Source organism: Microcaecilia unicolor, chromosome 9 (assembly GCF_901765095.1).
Source record: "Microcaecilia unicolor chromosome 9, aMicUni1.1, whole genome shotgun sequence".
Taxonomy (NCBI): Eukaryota; Metazoa; Chordata; class Amphibia; order Gymnophiona; family Siphonopidae; genus Microcaecilia; species Microcaecilia unicolor.
The window spans coordinates 122,056,279-122,073,385 of NC_044039.1; the positions used below are offsets into that span (position 1 = coordinate 122,056,279).

General features: G+C 46.4%; 1 protein-coding gene across 6 annotated transcripts in view; it reads left to right on the forward strand.

Annotated features, from left to right (window-relative positions):
• Positions 1 to 17,107, forward strand: part of GPHN (gephyrin) — a 907,672-nt gene that overhangs the window by 540,221 nt on the left and 350,344 nt on the right. For all 6 annotated transcript variants that reach the window (XM_030213888.1, XM_030213889.1, XM_030213891.1 and 3 more), the window contains one exon: positions 6,570 to 6,842. In XM_030213888.1, coding sequence (XP_030069748.1) covers positions 6,570 to 6,842 — 273 coding nt within the window. The remainder of the gene's footprint in view (positions 1 to 6,569; positions 6,843 to 17,107) is intronic.

The window sequence follows — 17,107 nt, forward strand, 5'->3', positions numbered from 1 at the left end:
TACACATGTATTTTATGAAACATGTGGGTACACATGTAGAGTACATGTACCCTTTTATACCTTTTTTTCAGAGCAGATGTAGCTGTGTGTATGGACACTTGCACACCTTAGGGGCTGGTTCTAGAAGGCTATTTTATAAAAGCATATATAATAGGTTCTAATGTTGTCATAGTGATATTGCTTTTATTGACCTCTTAAGGGGTAATTCTATAAAGTGGGCACTATAGTTTATACCCCAAATGCATGCATAAATGATTAGAATAATGGCATGTATATGTGTGCACCAACACATGTAGATGCCAGAATTCCACCTAAGTGCTATTCTGTAAAAACACACATATCTTACATAGCATATATTTTACAAGCAGGCACACATATAGGCAAAGTCTGGACAGAGCATGGGTGGGATTCATGCATGCATAATTTACAGAATATTATAAGTTATGCACATATCTCTGTTATTTAGCCATGAACTGGTCTTTATCTGCAGTCATTTATTATGTTACTGTGAACACTTAAACCAGCTCTATGGCTGGCATAAGGCACATATTTCACCTGTTATGCTTATACCCCCAAATTCTATAAATGGTGCTGTAAGTTGTGCGCGCTAACTTGGCCACATGGCCAAAGTGCACACACAACTTAATTGATTAACAAGCCAATCAGCGTAGCACTAATTGGTTTTTATTAGACTTTATGCACACAACTTTCTAGGTGTATTCTATAACATGATGCACATAAATTCTACTGTGCACAGCCAAATGGGGCGTGGCCATGGGCATGTAATGGGCGGGTTGTGGACGTTTCAAAACAACCATACACATCCAATCTATGCCTAGCTTAGGCACAGTTATTTAAGCCTGGTTTTAGGTGGCCTAAATGGGTGCGTCTAAATTTTAGTCGCAAGAATGGCACATGAGAATATTCTATAAACTACACCTAACTTTAGGCATTGTTTATAGAATCACACTAAGTGCATGATTTTTTGCGCCAATTTTTAAGACACTGTTTATGGAATTTGGCCCATATTCTATAAAGGAAAGTAGGCTCCAGTTAGGCACCTGCTAGGTACCTAAACATAGACACACTGTTATAGAATTGTATGAGGGAGCAAGAGCTGCTAGCAAGAAGGTTGTATCTCCTGCTAACAGAAGTACATAAGTATTGCCATACTGGGAAAGACCAAAGGTCCATCAAGCCCAGCATCCTGTTTCCAACAGTGGCCAATCCAGGTCACAAATACCTGGCAAGATCCCAAAAAAGTACAAAACATTCTATACAGCTTTAAATCCAGTCTCTTAGGCAGACGGTGACAATATCTTCCTCACATCTTTTAATGACAAGCCATAAGTACATAAGTAATGCCACACTGGGAAAAGACCAAGGGTCCATTGAGCCCAGCATCCTGTCCACGACAGCGGCCAATCCAGGCCAAGGGCACCTGGCAAGCTTCCCAAATGTACAAACATTCTATACATGTTATTCCTGAAATTGTGGATTTTTCCCAAGTCCATTTAGTAGTGGTTTATGGACTTGTCCTTTAGGAAACCGTCTAACCCCTTTTTAAACTCTGCTAAGCTAACCGCCTTCACCACGTTCTCCGGCAACGAATTCCAGAGTTTAATTATGCGTTGGGTGAAGAAAAGTTTTCTCCGATTTGTTTTAAATTTACTACGCTGTAGTTTCATCGCATGCCCCCTAGTCCTAGTATTTTTGGAAAGCATGAACAGACGCTTCACATCCACCTGCTTCACTCCACTCATTATTTTATATACCTGTATCATGTCTCCCCTCAGCCGTCTCTTCTCCAAGCTGAAAAGCCCTAGCCTCCTTAGTCTTTCTTCATAGGAAGTCGTCCCATCCCCGCTATCATATTAGTTGCCCTTCGCTGCACCTTTTCCAATTCTGCTATATCTTTCTTGAGATGCGACAAAAATTGAACACAATACTCAAGGTGCGGTCGCACCATGGAGCGATACAACGGCTATATAGTATCCTCACACCTGTTTTCCATACCTTTCCTAATAATACCCAACATTCTATTCGCGTTCCTAGCCGCAGCAGCACACTGAGCAGAAGGTTTCAGTGTATTATCGACAACGACACCCAGATCCCTTTCTTGGTCCGTAACTCCTAACGCGGAACCTTGCATGACATAGCTATAATTCGGGTTCTTTTTTCCCACATGCATCACCTTGCACTTGCTCACATTAAACGTCATCTGCCATTTAGCCGCCCAGTCTCCCAGTCTCTTAAGGTCCTTCTGTTAATTTTTCACAATCCTGTCGCGAGTTAACGACTTTGAATAACTTTGTGTCATCAGCAAATTTAATTACCTCGCTAGATACTCCCATCTCTAAATCATGTATAAATATATTAAAAAGCAGCGGTCCTAGCACAGACCCCTGAGGAACCCCACTAACTACCCTTCTCCATTGTGAATACTGCCCATTTAACCCCACTCTCTGTTTCCTATCCTTCAACTAGTTTTTATCCACAATAGGACATTTCCTCCTATCCCATGACCCTCCAATTTCCTCTGTAGCCTTTCATGAGGTACCTTGTCAAACGCCTTTTGAAAATCCAGATACACAATATCAACCGGCTCCCCTTTGTCCACATGTTTGTTTACTCCTTCAAAGAATTGAAGTAAATTGGTCAGGCAAGCTTTCCCCACACAAAATCCGTGCTGACTTGGTCTCAGTAATCCATGTCCTTGGATGTGCTCTGTAATTTTGTTTTTGATAATAGCCTCGACCATTTTCCCCGGCACCGACGTCAGGCTCACCGGTCTATAATTTCCCGGATCTCCCCTGGGACCTTTTTTAAAAATTGGCGTTACATTGGCCACCCTCCAATCTTCTGGTACCATGCTCGATTTTAAGGATAAATTGCATATCACTAACAGTAGCTCCGCAAGCTCATTTTTCAGTTCTATCAGTACTCTAGGATGAATACCATCCGGTCCAGGAGATTTGCTACTCTTCAGTTTGCTGAACTGCCCAATTACGTCCTCCAGGTTTACCATGAAGTCAGTAAGTTTCTCTGACTCGTCCGCTTGAAATACCATTTCCAACACCGGTATCCCACCCAAATCTTTCTCAGTGAAGACTGAAGTAAAGAATTAATTCAATCTCTCCACTACGTCTTTATCTTCCTTGTTCGCCCCTTTTACCCCTCGGTCATCCAGCGACCCAACCGATTCTTTTGCCGGCTTCCTGCTTTTAATATACCGAAAAACTTTTTTGCTATGTTTTTTTGCCCTAATGCTATCTTTTTTTCGTAATCCCTCTTGGCCTTCTTTATCTGTGCCTTGCATTTGCTTTGACACTCCTTATGTTGCTTCTTGTTATTTTCAGACGGTTCCTTCTTCCATTTTCTGAAGGCGTTCCTTTTAGCCCTAATAGCTTCCTTTACCTCACTTTTCAACCATGCCGGCTGTCTTTTGGACTTCCGTCTTTCTTTTCTAATTCGTGGAATATGTTTGGCCTGGGCCTCCAGGATGGTATTTTTGAACAGCGTCCATGCCTGTTGTACAGTTTTTACCCTCTCAGTTGCCCCCCTAAGTTTTTTTTTAACCGTTTTTCTCATTTTATCATAGTCTCCTTTTTTTAAAGTTAAACGCTAACGTATTTGACTTCCTGTGTATAGTTACTTCAAGGTTGATATCAAAACTGATCATATTATGATCACTGTTATCAAGCAGCCCCAGTACCATAACGTTCCTCACCAGATCATGCGCTCCACTAAGGACCAAGTCTAGAATTTTTCCTTCTCTCGTCGACTCCTGCACCAGCTGCTCCATAAAGCTGTCCTTGATTTCATCAAGGAATTGTACCTCTCTAGCGTGTCCCTATGTTACATTTACCCAGTCTATATTTGGATAATTGAAGTCACCCATTATTATCACATTGCCCATTTTGTTGCGTCTCTGATTTCTTTTATCATTTCTGCGTCTACCTGCTCATCCTGGCGAGGTGGACGGTAGTACACTCCTATCACCGTCCTTTTCCCTTTTATACATGGAATTTCAACCCACAGTGATTCAAAGGTGTGATTTGTGTCCTGCTGAATTTGTAATCTATCTGAGTCAAGGCTCTCGTTAATATACAATGCTACCCCTCCACCAGTCCGGTCCACCCTATCACTGTGATATACTTTGTACCCCGGTATGACAGTGTCCCACTGGTTATCCTCCTTCCACTAGGTCTCAGTAATACCTATTATATCCAATTTTTCATTTAGTGCAATATATTCCAACTCTCCTATCTTATTTCTTAGATCCTAGCATTTGCATATAGACATTTTAGAGTATGTTTGTTGTTCCTATTTGCATGATGCTTAGTACTTGACACTATTGATTTGCCATCTTTTGTCTGATTTTTAGTTGTATTTAAGGGCACCTGGCTTACCACGGTCTGTTGTGCAACCTCACTATCCAGAAACCCTATCTTCCCTGTTTGTGAGGTATCCTTGCAAGATACCTTATCCCGAACCATGCGCTTTTGAGCGACTGTCGACCTTCCCCCCCATTTCTAGTTTAAAAGCTGCTCTATCTCCTTTTTAAATGCCGACAGCAGCAGCCTGGTCCCACCCTGGTTAAGGTGGAGCCCATCCTTTCGGAATAGGCTCCCCCTTCCCCAGAATGTTGCCCAGTTCCTAACAGGTCTAAAACCGTCCTCCCTGCACCATCGTCTCATCCACGCATTGTCTCTTTGGCCCTACGTGTGGAACAGGTAGCATTTCAGAAAATGCTACCCTAGAGGATCTGGATTTGAGCTTTCTACCTAAGAGCCTAAATTTGGCTTCCAGAACCTCTCTCCCACATTTTCCTATGTCATTGGTACCCACATGTACCAAGACAGCCAACTCCTCCCCAGCACTATCTAAAATCCTATCTAGGTGACGCGTGAGGTCCGCCACCTTCGCACCAGGCAGGCAAGTCACCAGGCGATCCTCACGTCCACCAACCACCCAGCTATCTATATGCCTAATGATCGAATCACCAACTACAACGGCTGTCCTAACCTTTCCCTCCCGGGCAGCACTTTGAGACATATCCTCGGTGCGAGAGGATAGTACATCCCCTAGTGGGCAGGTCCTGGCTACAGGAGTACTTCCTACTTCACCAGGGTGATGCTCTCCTTCTAGGAGACCTCCCTCCTCCAAGGTAGCACAAGGGCTACCAGACTGGAAATGGGACTTCTCTACAACATCCCTGTAGGTCTCCTCTATGTACCTCTCTGTCTTTCTCAGCTCCACCAAGTCTGCTACTCTAGCCTCAAGAGAACGGACATGTTCTCTAAGAGCTAGGAGCTTTTTGCATCGGGCACACACATATGACATCTCACCAACTGGGAGATAATCATACATGTGACACTCAATGCAAAAGACTGGATAGCACCCCTCTCGCTGCTGGACTGCTGATTCCATCTTAGTGTTTTTGAGTTTTTCAATAATTTAAAACTTGCTACAGTATTAAGGATATTAGCCTAATATAAAAGTGTATTTTAGTTTATATAGTATATTGTATGATTTATTTAGTGTTTCCATCTTAGATGCTAATGAAATGTATCTAAAACTCTGTAAGAGCACTCCTTGCTTGTTACCCTAATTACAATAACTGGCTATAAATGAAGAGTTGTCCTAGGGGTGGGTGGGAAGACTAAACTAGATCCTGCAGTGCCTGTTAGGTTCTATCTGTTAATGCTGTGGTACAAAGCTTTTAAAATTAAGTGGAAAAGACTATGGAGATTAGTTGTTAAAATTTGCTTTTTATATTTTTATTTTGTCTAACACTAACCTACAGTTCCTCCTTTAAACCCCAATCTTTAAGTTCCCAAAGCACAAAGCAAAGTAGCGTTCACTTACCAGAGAAATGTCCTCTTCTCTCAGAACTTCTCATATGTCACATATGAAGGGATGCTTTTCATTTATTCAACCTGCTGTACAGAGGAAATTGTCTCACCTGTACTAAAAAATGTGAAGAACTGACCTTTTCAACAGAGACAGGCACTCCATCCACATACTGTGTAACAGCACTCTTGTGTTCTTTATAGCCAGATTTAAACTCAATCCCTTGTGCAGGCACCACCTAGCTGGCCATATGAGGGGCATGTTAAAGAATCTTGCACCCTAACATGCTTCTTGTCACCCATATTATAATTCATCTTAAAATGCATTTGGGGACTGTTGAGTTGATAGCTTGGTATACTGTTGATTTGTTTTTAGAGAAGTGTTGATCTAAGAATTAGAGACATGATTCAGTAGAGTTTGTTTTGCGTCTAGAACGATATGAGAATAGAAGAAAGAGGATTGTTTCTATATCACCTTCAAAACAAACATTATATCTGGGGTACACCATAAAAATGAACATAAAACAAGGTAAAATTTGTGATCAATGTGGGGATAAAAGAACATTTAAAAATAAAACTTTTAAATAAACATTAAGCAAATACAGTTATAACAGTAGAACTAAGATAAGTAAGATTGACAGAGCTAGTACACATTTTCTTATAATACCTCTCTTGATGTACAGTATAGTAAAACACATTTTTTTTTGTTCATAGGAATGCTTTCAGTTCATACTTCCAGCCCTACCTCACGCTATTGACCTTTTGCGGGATGCCATTGTAAAAGTAAAGGAAGTCCATGATGAACTGGAAGACCTGCCTTCACCACCACCACCTCTCTCCCCTCCTCCAACCACCAGCCCTCACAAACAGACAGAAGACAAAGGAGTCCAATGTGAGGAAGAGGAGGAAGAGAAGAAGGACAGTGGAGTTGCCTCAACTGAAGATAGCTCTTCTTCACATATCACTGCTGCAGCTATTGCAGCCAAGGTTAGTCTGACTTAGATAGAATGACACTTAGTTATTCAGTCTCAGGTACTTTCCACCAAAATACACTGTCACTCAGATATATGATTATAGATCTAACACTTTTTATTTACTGTAAATATTTTAACAAAGTGGATAATGGCAGTAAAGATCATATCGGTTTTGATTGCTTGGATAATCCCTAAATTGTACAGATATTAATATTTCAATGATTATGCAAAGAAAAACATTTAACATAGAACTGAATTAAGAGTAAACAGAAGCTAGGTTTAGAGAAACAACTTCAATAATGAGTGATTTCAATTACCAAACAACACTGAAGTTGACTTGTATTATAAGTGGATTATATTTCTAGTAGAACCTCCTTACTGACATCAATCTGATCCTTAAAACCCAAAAACAAAATATGGAGAAAAAAGACCTGAGAAAACAATGCCACTGACTAGACAACACGCCAAATTTCTGGCAAGGCTTTTCACAATCTTAGGTCGAAAAAACTCCACACTGTTGTAAATTTCCATTGAAGTACATTCAAAACAAATAAATCTTCAAAAAGGGGATATAATGAAAAAGCAAAAGCATACTATGATCACATGTAATCAAAATTTTGAAAATTTTTTTGCACATTCATCAGCAGCACAAAATATGGACATAAGCAATACATGAAGATTGGAGGGTAGCCAACATAACGCCAAATTTTAAAAAGAGTTCCCAGGGTTAATCCAGGAAACTACAGACCAGTGAGTCTGATGTCAGTGCCAGGCAAAATAGTGGAAACTATTATAAACAGCAAAATATTTGAATACTTAGATAGACATGGTTTAATGGGACATCGTCAACATGGATTTAACCAAGGGAAGTTTGGTCTTCCAATCTGCTTGCATTTTTTGAAAGCCTAAATAAAAATGTGGAGAAAGGTGAGCCAGTTGAAGGACAGCACCATTTTAGATAGTTCATCAAAGGGTGATTATCCATGTAGAAGTGAAAACAAGCAGAAAAAGTAACATATTTTAGAAGAGCAGGTCTGCATGTAGGAAAAATATATGTGGAAAGCACCTGAACTTTAGATGTGTGCACCACCACTTCAACATGTGGGTTGAAAAATAGCAACCCAGTGATGACACATACATTTGTGAATTTGCAAATTTGCAAACCTACATGTATGCCTGGGAATCACACTGGAGGTAGCCAGTAAGGTGCTATAAGGGTTGCCCTCTTTACACTACCTTACCGGCTACACCTTGCACCCATCTTCTTCACCCCTCCCTGCCACGTAATAACCCCCCTCCCATCACACCCACACGCCATGCTCTTCATAACCCTATCCAAGGACACCTCTTGATTCCCATAATCCCTCTCAGCATCCTAATCCCAGCTCTCCAGCACACTCCTCTGATCCTCATAACACTCAAGCATTCAAACCCAGTCCTCCAGCCCACGATCCTACCCACCCTGATACTCATAGTCTCACTCCCAGAAGCACTTCAAGCCCCTCCCCTCCTCTGGGCCTGTGAGCCACCATTCTTCCAAGATACCACCCTCTCCTGGAGCCCCCCAGACACATTATACACCCTGAGACCTACCCAGTGTCTATCGGCCACATGGAACCTTAGCAGAGGTCTTGGGGTCCTAGCGGTAGTTCTGTGAGACTACAGCAAGGAATCCTCTTGGCCATTTTGGAGGCGTAGCTAGATCCAGCAGGAACAGAAGGGGACCACTCTCGCCAATGAACACTGGACCACAATGGACCACCTCTGGGTAGGTCCCAAGATTGGGTAAGGGATCCGGGGGAAAGTGAAGAGTGGCATCTTGGCAGCAAGGTGGCTGAGAAGCCACGATGTGCTGGACAGCTGCAGTTTGGATGCTGGGAGGGATGTGCTTGGTTGGGGTTATGGAGAATGGGAGGGTATGTGTGATCGCAGGGGGCGTGATCGCAGAATGAGGTGGGAAATGTGTGTAGGGGTTTAAACAGTAAAGTGGTGTAAGAGGGCAGCTCTTACAGTATCTTACTGGCTACCCCCTCCACTTATCTGTGATGCAGAGCAGATGCAAGTCCTAACGTTTATCTGTCAGGTCATACACATGTATCTCCTATATGAAATTAGAAACATAAAAAAATGTAGGCAGATAAAGACCATATCCAGCCTGCCCATCCATGCCATCTACTCTCCCTATTGCTCCCTTAGAGATCTTATGTACTTGTCCTAAGCTCTCTTGAATTCAGATACTGTTTTTGTCTCCACCATCAGGAGGCCGTTCCATGAATTCACCATCCTTTCCATAAAGAAGTATTTCCTCAGGTTACTTCAGAGTCTATTTCTTTTTGCCTTCATCCCATGCCCCCCCCCCCCCTTTCTTACCAGAGCTTCCTTTCAATTGACTCGCCTCTTGTGCATTTATGCCACACAGGTATTTAAATGTCTCTGTCATATCTCCTTTCTCCCTACATATTGAGATCTTTAAGCCTGTTTCCATAAGCTTTATGACAAAGATCACTCACCATCTTAGTAACCACCCTCTGGACTGACTCCTTCATGTTTTATATCTTTTTGAAGGTGCAGTCTCCAGTATTGTACACAATATTCTAAATGAGGTTTCACCAGAGTCTTATATGGGGGCATCATCACCTCCGTTTTCCTACTGGCCATTCCTCTCCCTGTGCACCTAAGCATCCTTCTAGCTTTCACTGTTACCTTTTCTACCTGTTGGTCATCTTAAGATCATCATTGGAAATACACATGTAAATGCTAGTCCTGCCGTCTTTGCACCCATGGAATGCCCACACCACAACCATAAAATTGTTTTTTACTCATGTTAGCTATATAGGAATGTATGAGCCAATAACCATAGGTACAGACAGTGCTGCCCATGCCAAAACCTGCTAGTTTGTGGACTGTGCAAAGGCAGAGTTAGGGTGGAGATAGGGCAGTGCGGAAAGCTAGCCAGTTAGCAAAGATTTACAATCTGCAAATCAGCTGAGCAACTGCATAAAGTTAGGACAGAAAAAAGGCTGTCTTAGCGTTATGTGTCATAGGCATCCAGGCTCCGGTCTAAATAACGGTGGTGCTTTGTTAACCTTTTGGGTCATGACAAACACCCCTCCCCTTCTGATTCCCACTCCCAGCTTCCTAGAAGCAATGGCAGACCCCCCTCCCCCCATGTGCTGCAATGGTTAAAAAAAATCAAACAGAATGTTAGTAATTACTCTTAAAGGAATGGAGACTATCCCCCCAATATTCAGCCGGCAGCAGACAGTATGGTTAGCTGCTGGCAGAACTGACATATCCGGGACATATCTGGCGACCAGCATTTAATATCCAGTTTCAGTTTTGGCTGTGGCAACTTAACCGGCTAAGCGAATATTCAGTGCTAGCTAGTTGTTAATAGTGATTAAAGATAGGCCTGTTATTTAAGCGGCCTATCTTAACCACTCAACGTAGCCAGTTTAGCACTGAATATTCACACTTAGCCGGCTAAGTCATGTGACACAGCTGGTTAGCGGCTAGCCGCTAAGTGCTAATATTCAGCAGAGATAACCGGCTATCTCGTACTAAATATTAATTTTTAGCCAGCTAAGTGCTTTTTAACCGGCCAGGAGCCATTTCTGGCCAGTTAAATAGCACTGAATATCGGGCCCTTTGTCTTTATATCGATTCAGGTTGTGACCCTAAGTATTGTGTGAAGTGCTGGTCACCCCATCTCAAAACCTGTAGTGAAACTAGAAAAGGGCAATCAAAATGATAAAGGGATATTCCATATCATCAAGCTGATCAATCCATAGACTGGTGGGTTGTGTCCATCTACCAGCAGGTGGAGATAGAGAGCAAACTTTTGCCTCCCTATATGTGGTCATGTGCTGCCGGAAACTCCTCAGTATGTTCTCTATCTCAGCAGGTGGTGGTCACACACAGCAGCAGCTCTGGCTAGGCCTCCAAGCCTAATCCTTAGGTTTTGTTGAGGCCTGGGGTTGAGGGCTCTTTTGAGCAAGTGCAAACCTGGTGGTGCCAGGTCCCTCCTTTTCTCCCCCCTCCCACTGGCTCCGTTTAAAAAAAAAAAAAAAAAAATATTTTTAAACGTCTTTAAAGGCGTTTAATTCGACGTTTCTTTAAACGTTCATTGCAGCTACTCACTGGGACACCAGTTCGTTACAGCTCGGAGCGGCAAGCAGGTAATTTTACCTTTTTATAGCGGGCAGGGGGTTCCCCGATTCTTCTCCTCGTGGCAATGGCGTCGGAGGGTGAGGGCGCAAAGGGTCGCTCCCCGGATCGCTGGAGCGCTTCTAGAGGGGATGCGGGGGTTTTACAACCTGATTCGCCCTTGATGGGTGATAGTTTAGTGACCGATGAATGTCCCGGTCGTTCCTCCGGCGTGGCGGTTTTTTTCCCGCCATAAACGCCCATCCCCCGCTCCTCGCCTCCGCCATCTTGGCCGGCCACGCGGCTCGGACGGCTTCTTCGGGGCCGCCCTTGAGGTTGGAGACATTAATGCCATGAACGCCCTTAATTTGGGCGACGGCACAAAAGCGGCTAAAGTTAAGCGCCGTTCTTCCCGCGCGGCTCCTTCACGGAGTTTCGCGCCGGACGCCATTTTGGATGCGCAGCATGTCTCTCCCCCGCTATTGCGAGCGCCGGTTGAGAGTGCGTCTAGGGCTGTTGCCCAGGCTGCGGAAGTGCACAGTCTGGGGGGTTTCTCCCCCGAGTTTGTTTTGCTGCTGCATCAGGCTTTCCTCATGCAAAACGCTGCCCCTGCTCCCTCTTCTGATAAAGAGGTTGAGGTTCCCAGAGGTAAACGCCCTCGGGTTGATTTCCAGGCCTTGGAGGACTTTTGTCTCCTCCGATGTAGATGAGGGCAGCGTGTCTGAGGTCTCCCAACGATCCTTTGCGGATTCCTTGGAGGAGATAGATCCCCGCTCGGCTGGAGCGGATGACCCCTCTGCAGCGCGGCTTTTTAGCCCAGAGGATTTGCCCAACCTGTTGTTACAGGCCATGGACACTTTGAAGATTTCCTCTCCGGAGGACGTCTCTCCCTCAGCCCCTGTTGGCTCTGCCATTATGCTGGGGACGAAGCGCCCGCCTAGAACCTTCCACGTGCATGATGCCATGCACACCTTAATTGCGGCTCAATGGGATGTCCCGGAAACGAGCCTTAAAGTGGCTAGGGCTATGTCCCGCCTCTATCCTTTGGCTGTGAGTGAACGTGAGGCCTATCTGTGGCCTACCGTGGATTCTTTAATCACTGCGGTGACTAAGAAAACGGCGTTGCCGGTGGAAGGTGGCACGGCCCTAAAGGACGCCCAAGACAGAAGATTGGAGGCTGCCTTAAGGTCGTCCTTTGAGGCAGCTGCTTTAAGTTTGCAGGCCTCAGTTTGCGGCTCCTATGTGGCCAGGGCGTGCCGGACTATGGTGCAGCGGGCTTCCCCCTCGGATCATTCCTTGAGGGCTGATTGGCCGGCCCTGGAATCGGGCTTAGCCTATTTGGCAGACTTGCTGTATGATGTCTTGAGAGCCTCAGCTAAAGGCATGGCTCAGACAGTCTCTGCGCGGCGGTGGCTTTGGCTGAAACATTGGTCTGCTGACCACGCCTCTAAATCCCGCCTGGCTAGATTGCCTTTTAAAGGCAAGCTGCTCTTTGGGGTCGAGCTGGACAAAATCGTGACCGATCTCGGCACGTCTAAGGGCAAGAAATTACCAGAGGTCAGGGCTCGGGTTAGTACTCGTCCCGATACCTCCAGAGGACGGTTGCAGGAAGCCCATCGGTACCGCCCGGGCAAGTCGGGTTCCTCTGCCCCCTCTTCCTTCAAGAGGAATTTCTCCCCCAAGCAGCATTCCTTTCGCAGAGACCGCCGTCCCGGAGGTGCTCCCTCCGGTCCTCCCCCAGGGTCTCGTACCCAATGACGGGGCCTTGGTCCACGCCCCAGTGCAGATTGGAGGACGGCTGTCCTCGTTTCTGGGCGAGTGGACCACTATGACTTCAGACGCGTGGGTGCTGGAAGTCATCAGAGACGCCTACAAGCTAGAGTTCTGCCAACCCTTAAGAGACGGGTTTGTACTCTCTCCCTGCAAGTCTCCGGTCAAGCTGTGGTAGTGCAGCAGACCTTGGACAACCTGATCCGCCGGGGTGCGGTCGTTCCGGTGCCAAAAAATCAGATTGGCAAGGGACGTTACTCCATTTACTTTGTGGTTCCAAAGAAAGGAGGTTCTGTCCGGCCTATCCTCGACCTCAAAGGGGTCAATCGGGCCTGGAAAGTGAGGCACTTTCGCATGGAGACTCTCCGCTCTGTTATAGCGGCAGTGAAGGCAGGAGAGTTCTTGGCTTCCTTGGACATCAAGGAAGCGTACCTGCATATTCCCATCTGGCCTCCTCCAACGTTTCTGCGTTTTACAGTCCTGAGACGACACTTCCAGTTCAGAGCCCTCCCTTTCGGGTTGGCTACTGCTCCGCGGACCTTTTCCAAAGTAATGGGGGTCATAGCGGCCTTCCTGCTAAAGGAAGGAGTACAAGTCCATCCTTATCTGGACGACTGGTTGATCCGAGCCCCCTCTTATGCAGAGTGCGGCAAAGCTATGGACCGGGTAATTGCTCTTTTGAGCTCCCTGGGATGGATCATCAACTGGAAGAAGAGCCAGCTGCGCCCGACTCAGTCCCTGGTGTATCTGGAAGTTCGATTCGACACCCAAGTGGGCAGAGTGTTCCTGCCAGACAATCGGATTGTCAAGCTTCAGGCTCAGGTGGACTAGTTCCTAGTAGCCTCTCCTATTCGGGCTTGGGACTACGTGCAGCTGTTGGGCTCTATGACGGCCACGATGGAAGTAGTGCCCTGGGCCAGGGCTCATATGAGACCACTACAGCTATCTCTGCTGCTGCGCTGGACTCCGATGTCGGAGGATTATGCTGTGCGCCTTCCCGTGGACCCAGCAGTGCGCAAGGCGCTGAGCTGGTGGACGCAGACAGACAAGTTGTCTGCAGGATTGCCTCTGGTGACCCCGGAGTGGATTGTCGTCACGACAGACGCCTCTTTGATGGGCTGGGGAGCCCACTGCTTGGGAAGGACAGCGCAGGGGCTCTAGTCTCCTGCAGAGGCAAGTGGTCTATCAACCTCCTGGAACTCAGAGCCATTCGGTTGGTGTTATTGGAGTTCATCCCGGTACTGGTGTTGAAGCCTGTACGGGTCCTGTCGGACAATGCCACGGCTGTGGCCTATATCAACCGCCAGGGAGGTACCAAGAGCGCCCCTCTAGCCAAGGAGGCTATGAGTCTTTGCCAGTGGGCGGAAGCGAACCTGGAGCAGCTTTCAGCGGCCCACATTGCCGGAGTCATGAATGTCAAGGCGGACTTTCTCAGTCGCCATACCTTGGAGCCTGGAGAGTGGCAACTATCTGCTCAGGCGTTCTTGGACATCACGAAGCGCTGGGGCCAGCCGAGCCTAGATCTGATGGCGTCATCGGCCAATGGCCAAGTGCCGCGCTTTTTCAGCAGAGGACGGGACCCTCGATCCCTGGGAGTAGATGCTCTTCTCCAACAGTGGCCGACACAAGAGCTCCTCTATGTGTTCCCGCCCTGGCCCATGTTGGGCAGGGTGCTAGACCGGGTGGCAAAGCATCCCGGCAGGGTAATCCTGGTGGGTCCGGATTGGCCCAGACGTCCCTGGTATGCGGACTTGTTCAGGCTCTCAGTCGACGATCCTCTGCGGCTGTCAGTGGAGCAGGGCCTGTTACATCAGGGTCCCGTGGTGATGGAGGATCCCTCTCCCTTTGGTCTTACGGCCTGGCTATTGAGCGGCAGCGTCTGAGGAAGAAGGGCTTCTCAGACAAGGTCATCGCCACTATGCTGAGAGCGAGGAAGTGCTCTACTTCTACTGCTTACGCCAGGGTTTGGCGTATCTTTGCAGCATGGTGTGAAGCAGGCTCACTTTCTCCCTTCACTGCTCCAATTTCTTCAGTGTTGGCGTTCCTGCAAGAAGGTCTGGAGAAAGGCCTGTCGCTCAGTTCCCTTAAAGTCCAGGTAGCGGCTCTGGCTTGCTTCAGGGGCCGCCTGAAGGGTGTTTCCCTGGCTTCGCAGCCAGATGTGGTGCGCTTTCTCAAGGGAGTTAATCACCTGCGCCCTCCTCTGCACTCAGTGGTGCCTGCGTGGAATCTCAACCTGGTGCTAAGAGCATTGCAGAAGCCGCCTTTGGAACCCTTGTCGAGGGCATCTCTGAAAGACCTGACGTTGAAAGCAGTCTTTTTGGTGGCTATCACTTCAGCCAGAAGAGTTTCCGAGCTCCAGGCGCTCTCATGTCGAGAGCCTTTTCTGCAGTTCACTGAGGCAGAAGTGACTATTCGCACAGTGCCTTCCTTCCTGCCCAAGATTGGTTCTCGCTTCCATGTGAATCAGCAGCTCTGTCTCCCTTCCTTTCGTAGGGAGGACTACCCAGAGGAGTACTCTGCTCTTAAATATCTGGATGTGAGACGAGTCATCATCAGATACTTGGAAGTGACCAATGATTTCCGGAAATCGGATCATCTGTTTGTCCTGTTTGCAGGTCCTCGTAAGGGTCTGCAGGCTGCTAAGCCTACAGTGGCAAGATGGGTCAAGGAAGCCATTGCAGCGGCTTATGTGGCCGCGGGGAAGGTGCCGCCTATCCAGCTGAAGGCTCACTCCACGAGAGCTCAGGCGGCCTCGATGGCAGAGGCCGGATCCGTCTCCTTGGAAGAGATATGCAAGGCGGCAACTTGGGCTTCGGCTCATACATTCTCCAAGCATTACCGTTTGACTGTGGCTGCACGGGCGGAGGCCCGGTTTGGAGCTTCAGTGTTGAGGTCAGGGATTTCTATGTCCCGCCCTGGGTGAGTACTGCTTCAGTACATCCCACCAGTCTATGGATTGATCAGCTTGATGATATGGAAGGTAAAATTATGTATAATCATACCTGATAATTTTCTTTCCATTAATCATAGCTGATCAATCCATAGCCCCTCCCAGATATCTGTACTGTTTATATTCTGGTTGAATTTTAGGTTCAAGTTTAGCCTTCAGTTACGTCAGGAGGACTTCGTGTTCAAGTTCTTCTTTCACTTGGATTCTTCAAGAGTTGAGACGAGTTTGTGTTACAGTGAGCTGCTGCATTCCTCTCCCCTCCGTTTTACGGGGCTGGATTGAGACATAAATTCTGCCGGCACTCCCTCCCGCTTCGTGCGGCTGTAGGGCAGCTTTGTACCCCTCCCGCTTCGGCGGTGTTAGGGTCAGTCAGCTCCTCCCGCGGTTGCGGTTGCAGGATAAGCCAGATCCCCCCGCATCGGCGGGTGTGGTGTCCCTCCCCCGCTCCGCGGGGATGAGCTGGACGGATTCCCCTCCCCCACTTGTGTGGGGATGAGCTGGGTTAATTCCCCTCCCCCGTTTCGGCGGTGGTGAGCTGGGCAGAGTGTCCCTTCGTGGGTGTAATTCTCTAAGTGCTGAGTCCTGCGGATGGAGCTTTGATATCGACATACTGAGGAGTTTCCGGCAGCACATGACCACATATAGGGAGGCAAAAGTTTGCTCTCTATCTCCACCTGCTGGTAGATGGACACAACCCACCAGTCTATGGATTGATCAGCTATGATTAATGGAAAGAAAATTATCAGGTATGATTATACATAATTTTACCTTGGCCCCTTATACAATTAAAAATGGACTGTTTGCTTTCCAGCTCCAACAGTCCATATGTTTCTCATTGTAACATCAATAGAAATCAAACAAAATAAAACATGGAAAAGAAAATAAGATGATACCTTTTTTATTGGACATAACTTAATACATTTCTTGATTAGCTTTCGAAGGTTGCCCTTCTTCCTCAGATCGGAAATAAGCAAATGTGCTAGCTGACAGTGTATATAAGTGAAAACATTCAAGCATTACTATGACAGTCTGACAGGGTGGGAGGATGGGGGTGGGTAGGAGGTATGCATGGGGACATCAAAGCATATCATTGATATTCTAACAGGATGGGTGTGGATAGGTGAGGGATGGTTTTAAACATTGATTCAACAAAAAATGAAAAATTCACAAAGCCTAAAGAATAATCTGCAATATTTAAACACCAGTCTTTGCCCCCTGTGCACACATTTGTAAGTTATTCCTGTATTTGATTATTTAACATATGGTAACACATACAGTACTGAATTGGCACAAGTTTGAAACTTGTAAGCAGTAGAACCAATCTTGAAAGTTTTATCTTAGCTAATTTAATGTAATCTGACACCTATAACCCACTTCCATCTCCCATAAGGGTTTGATGCAGTTTACATCAA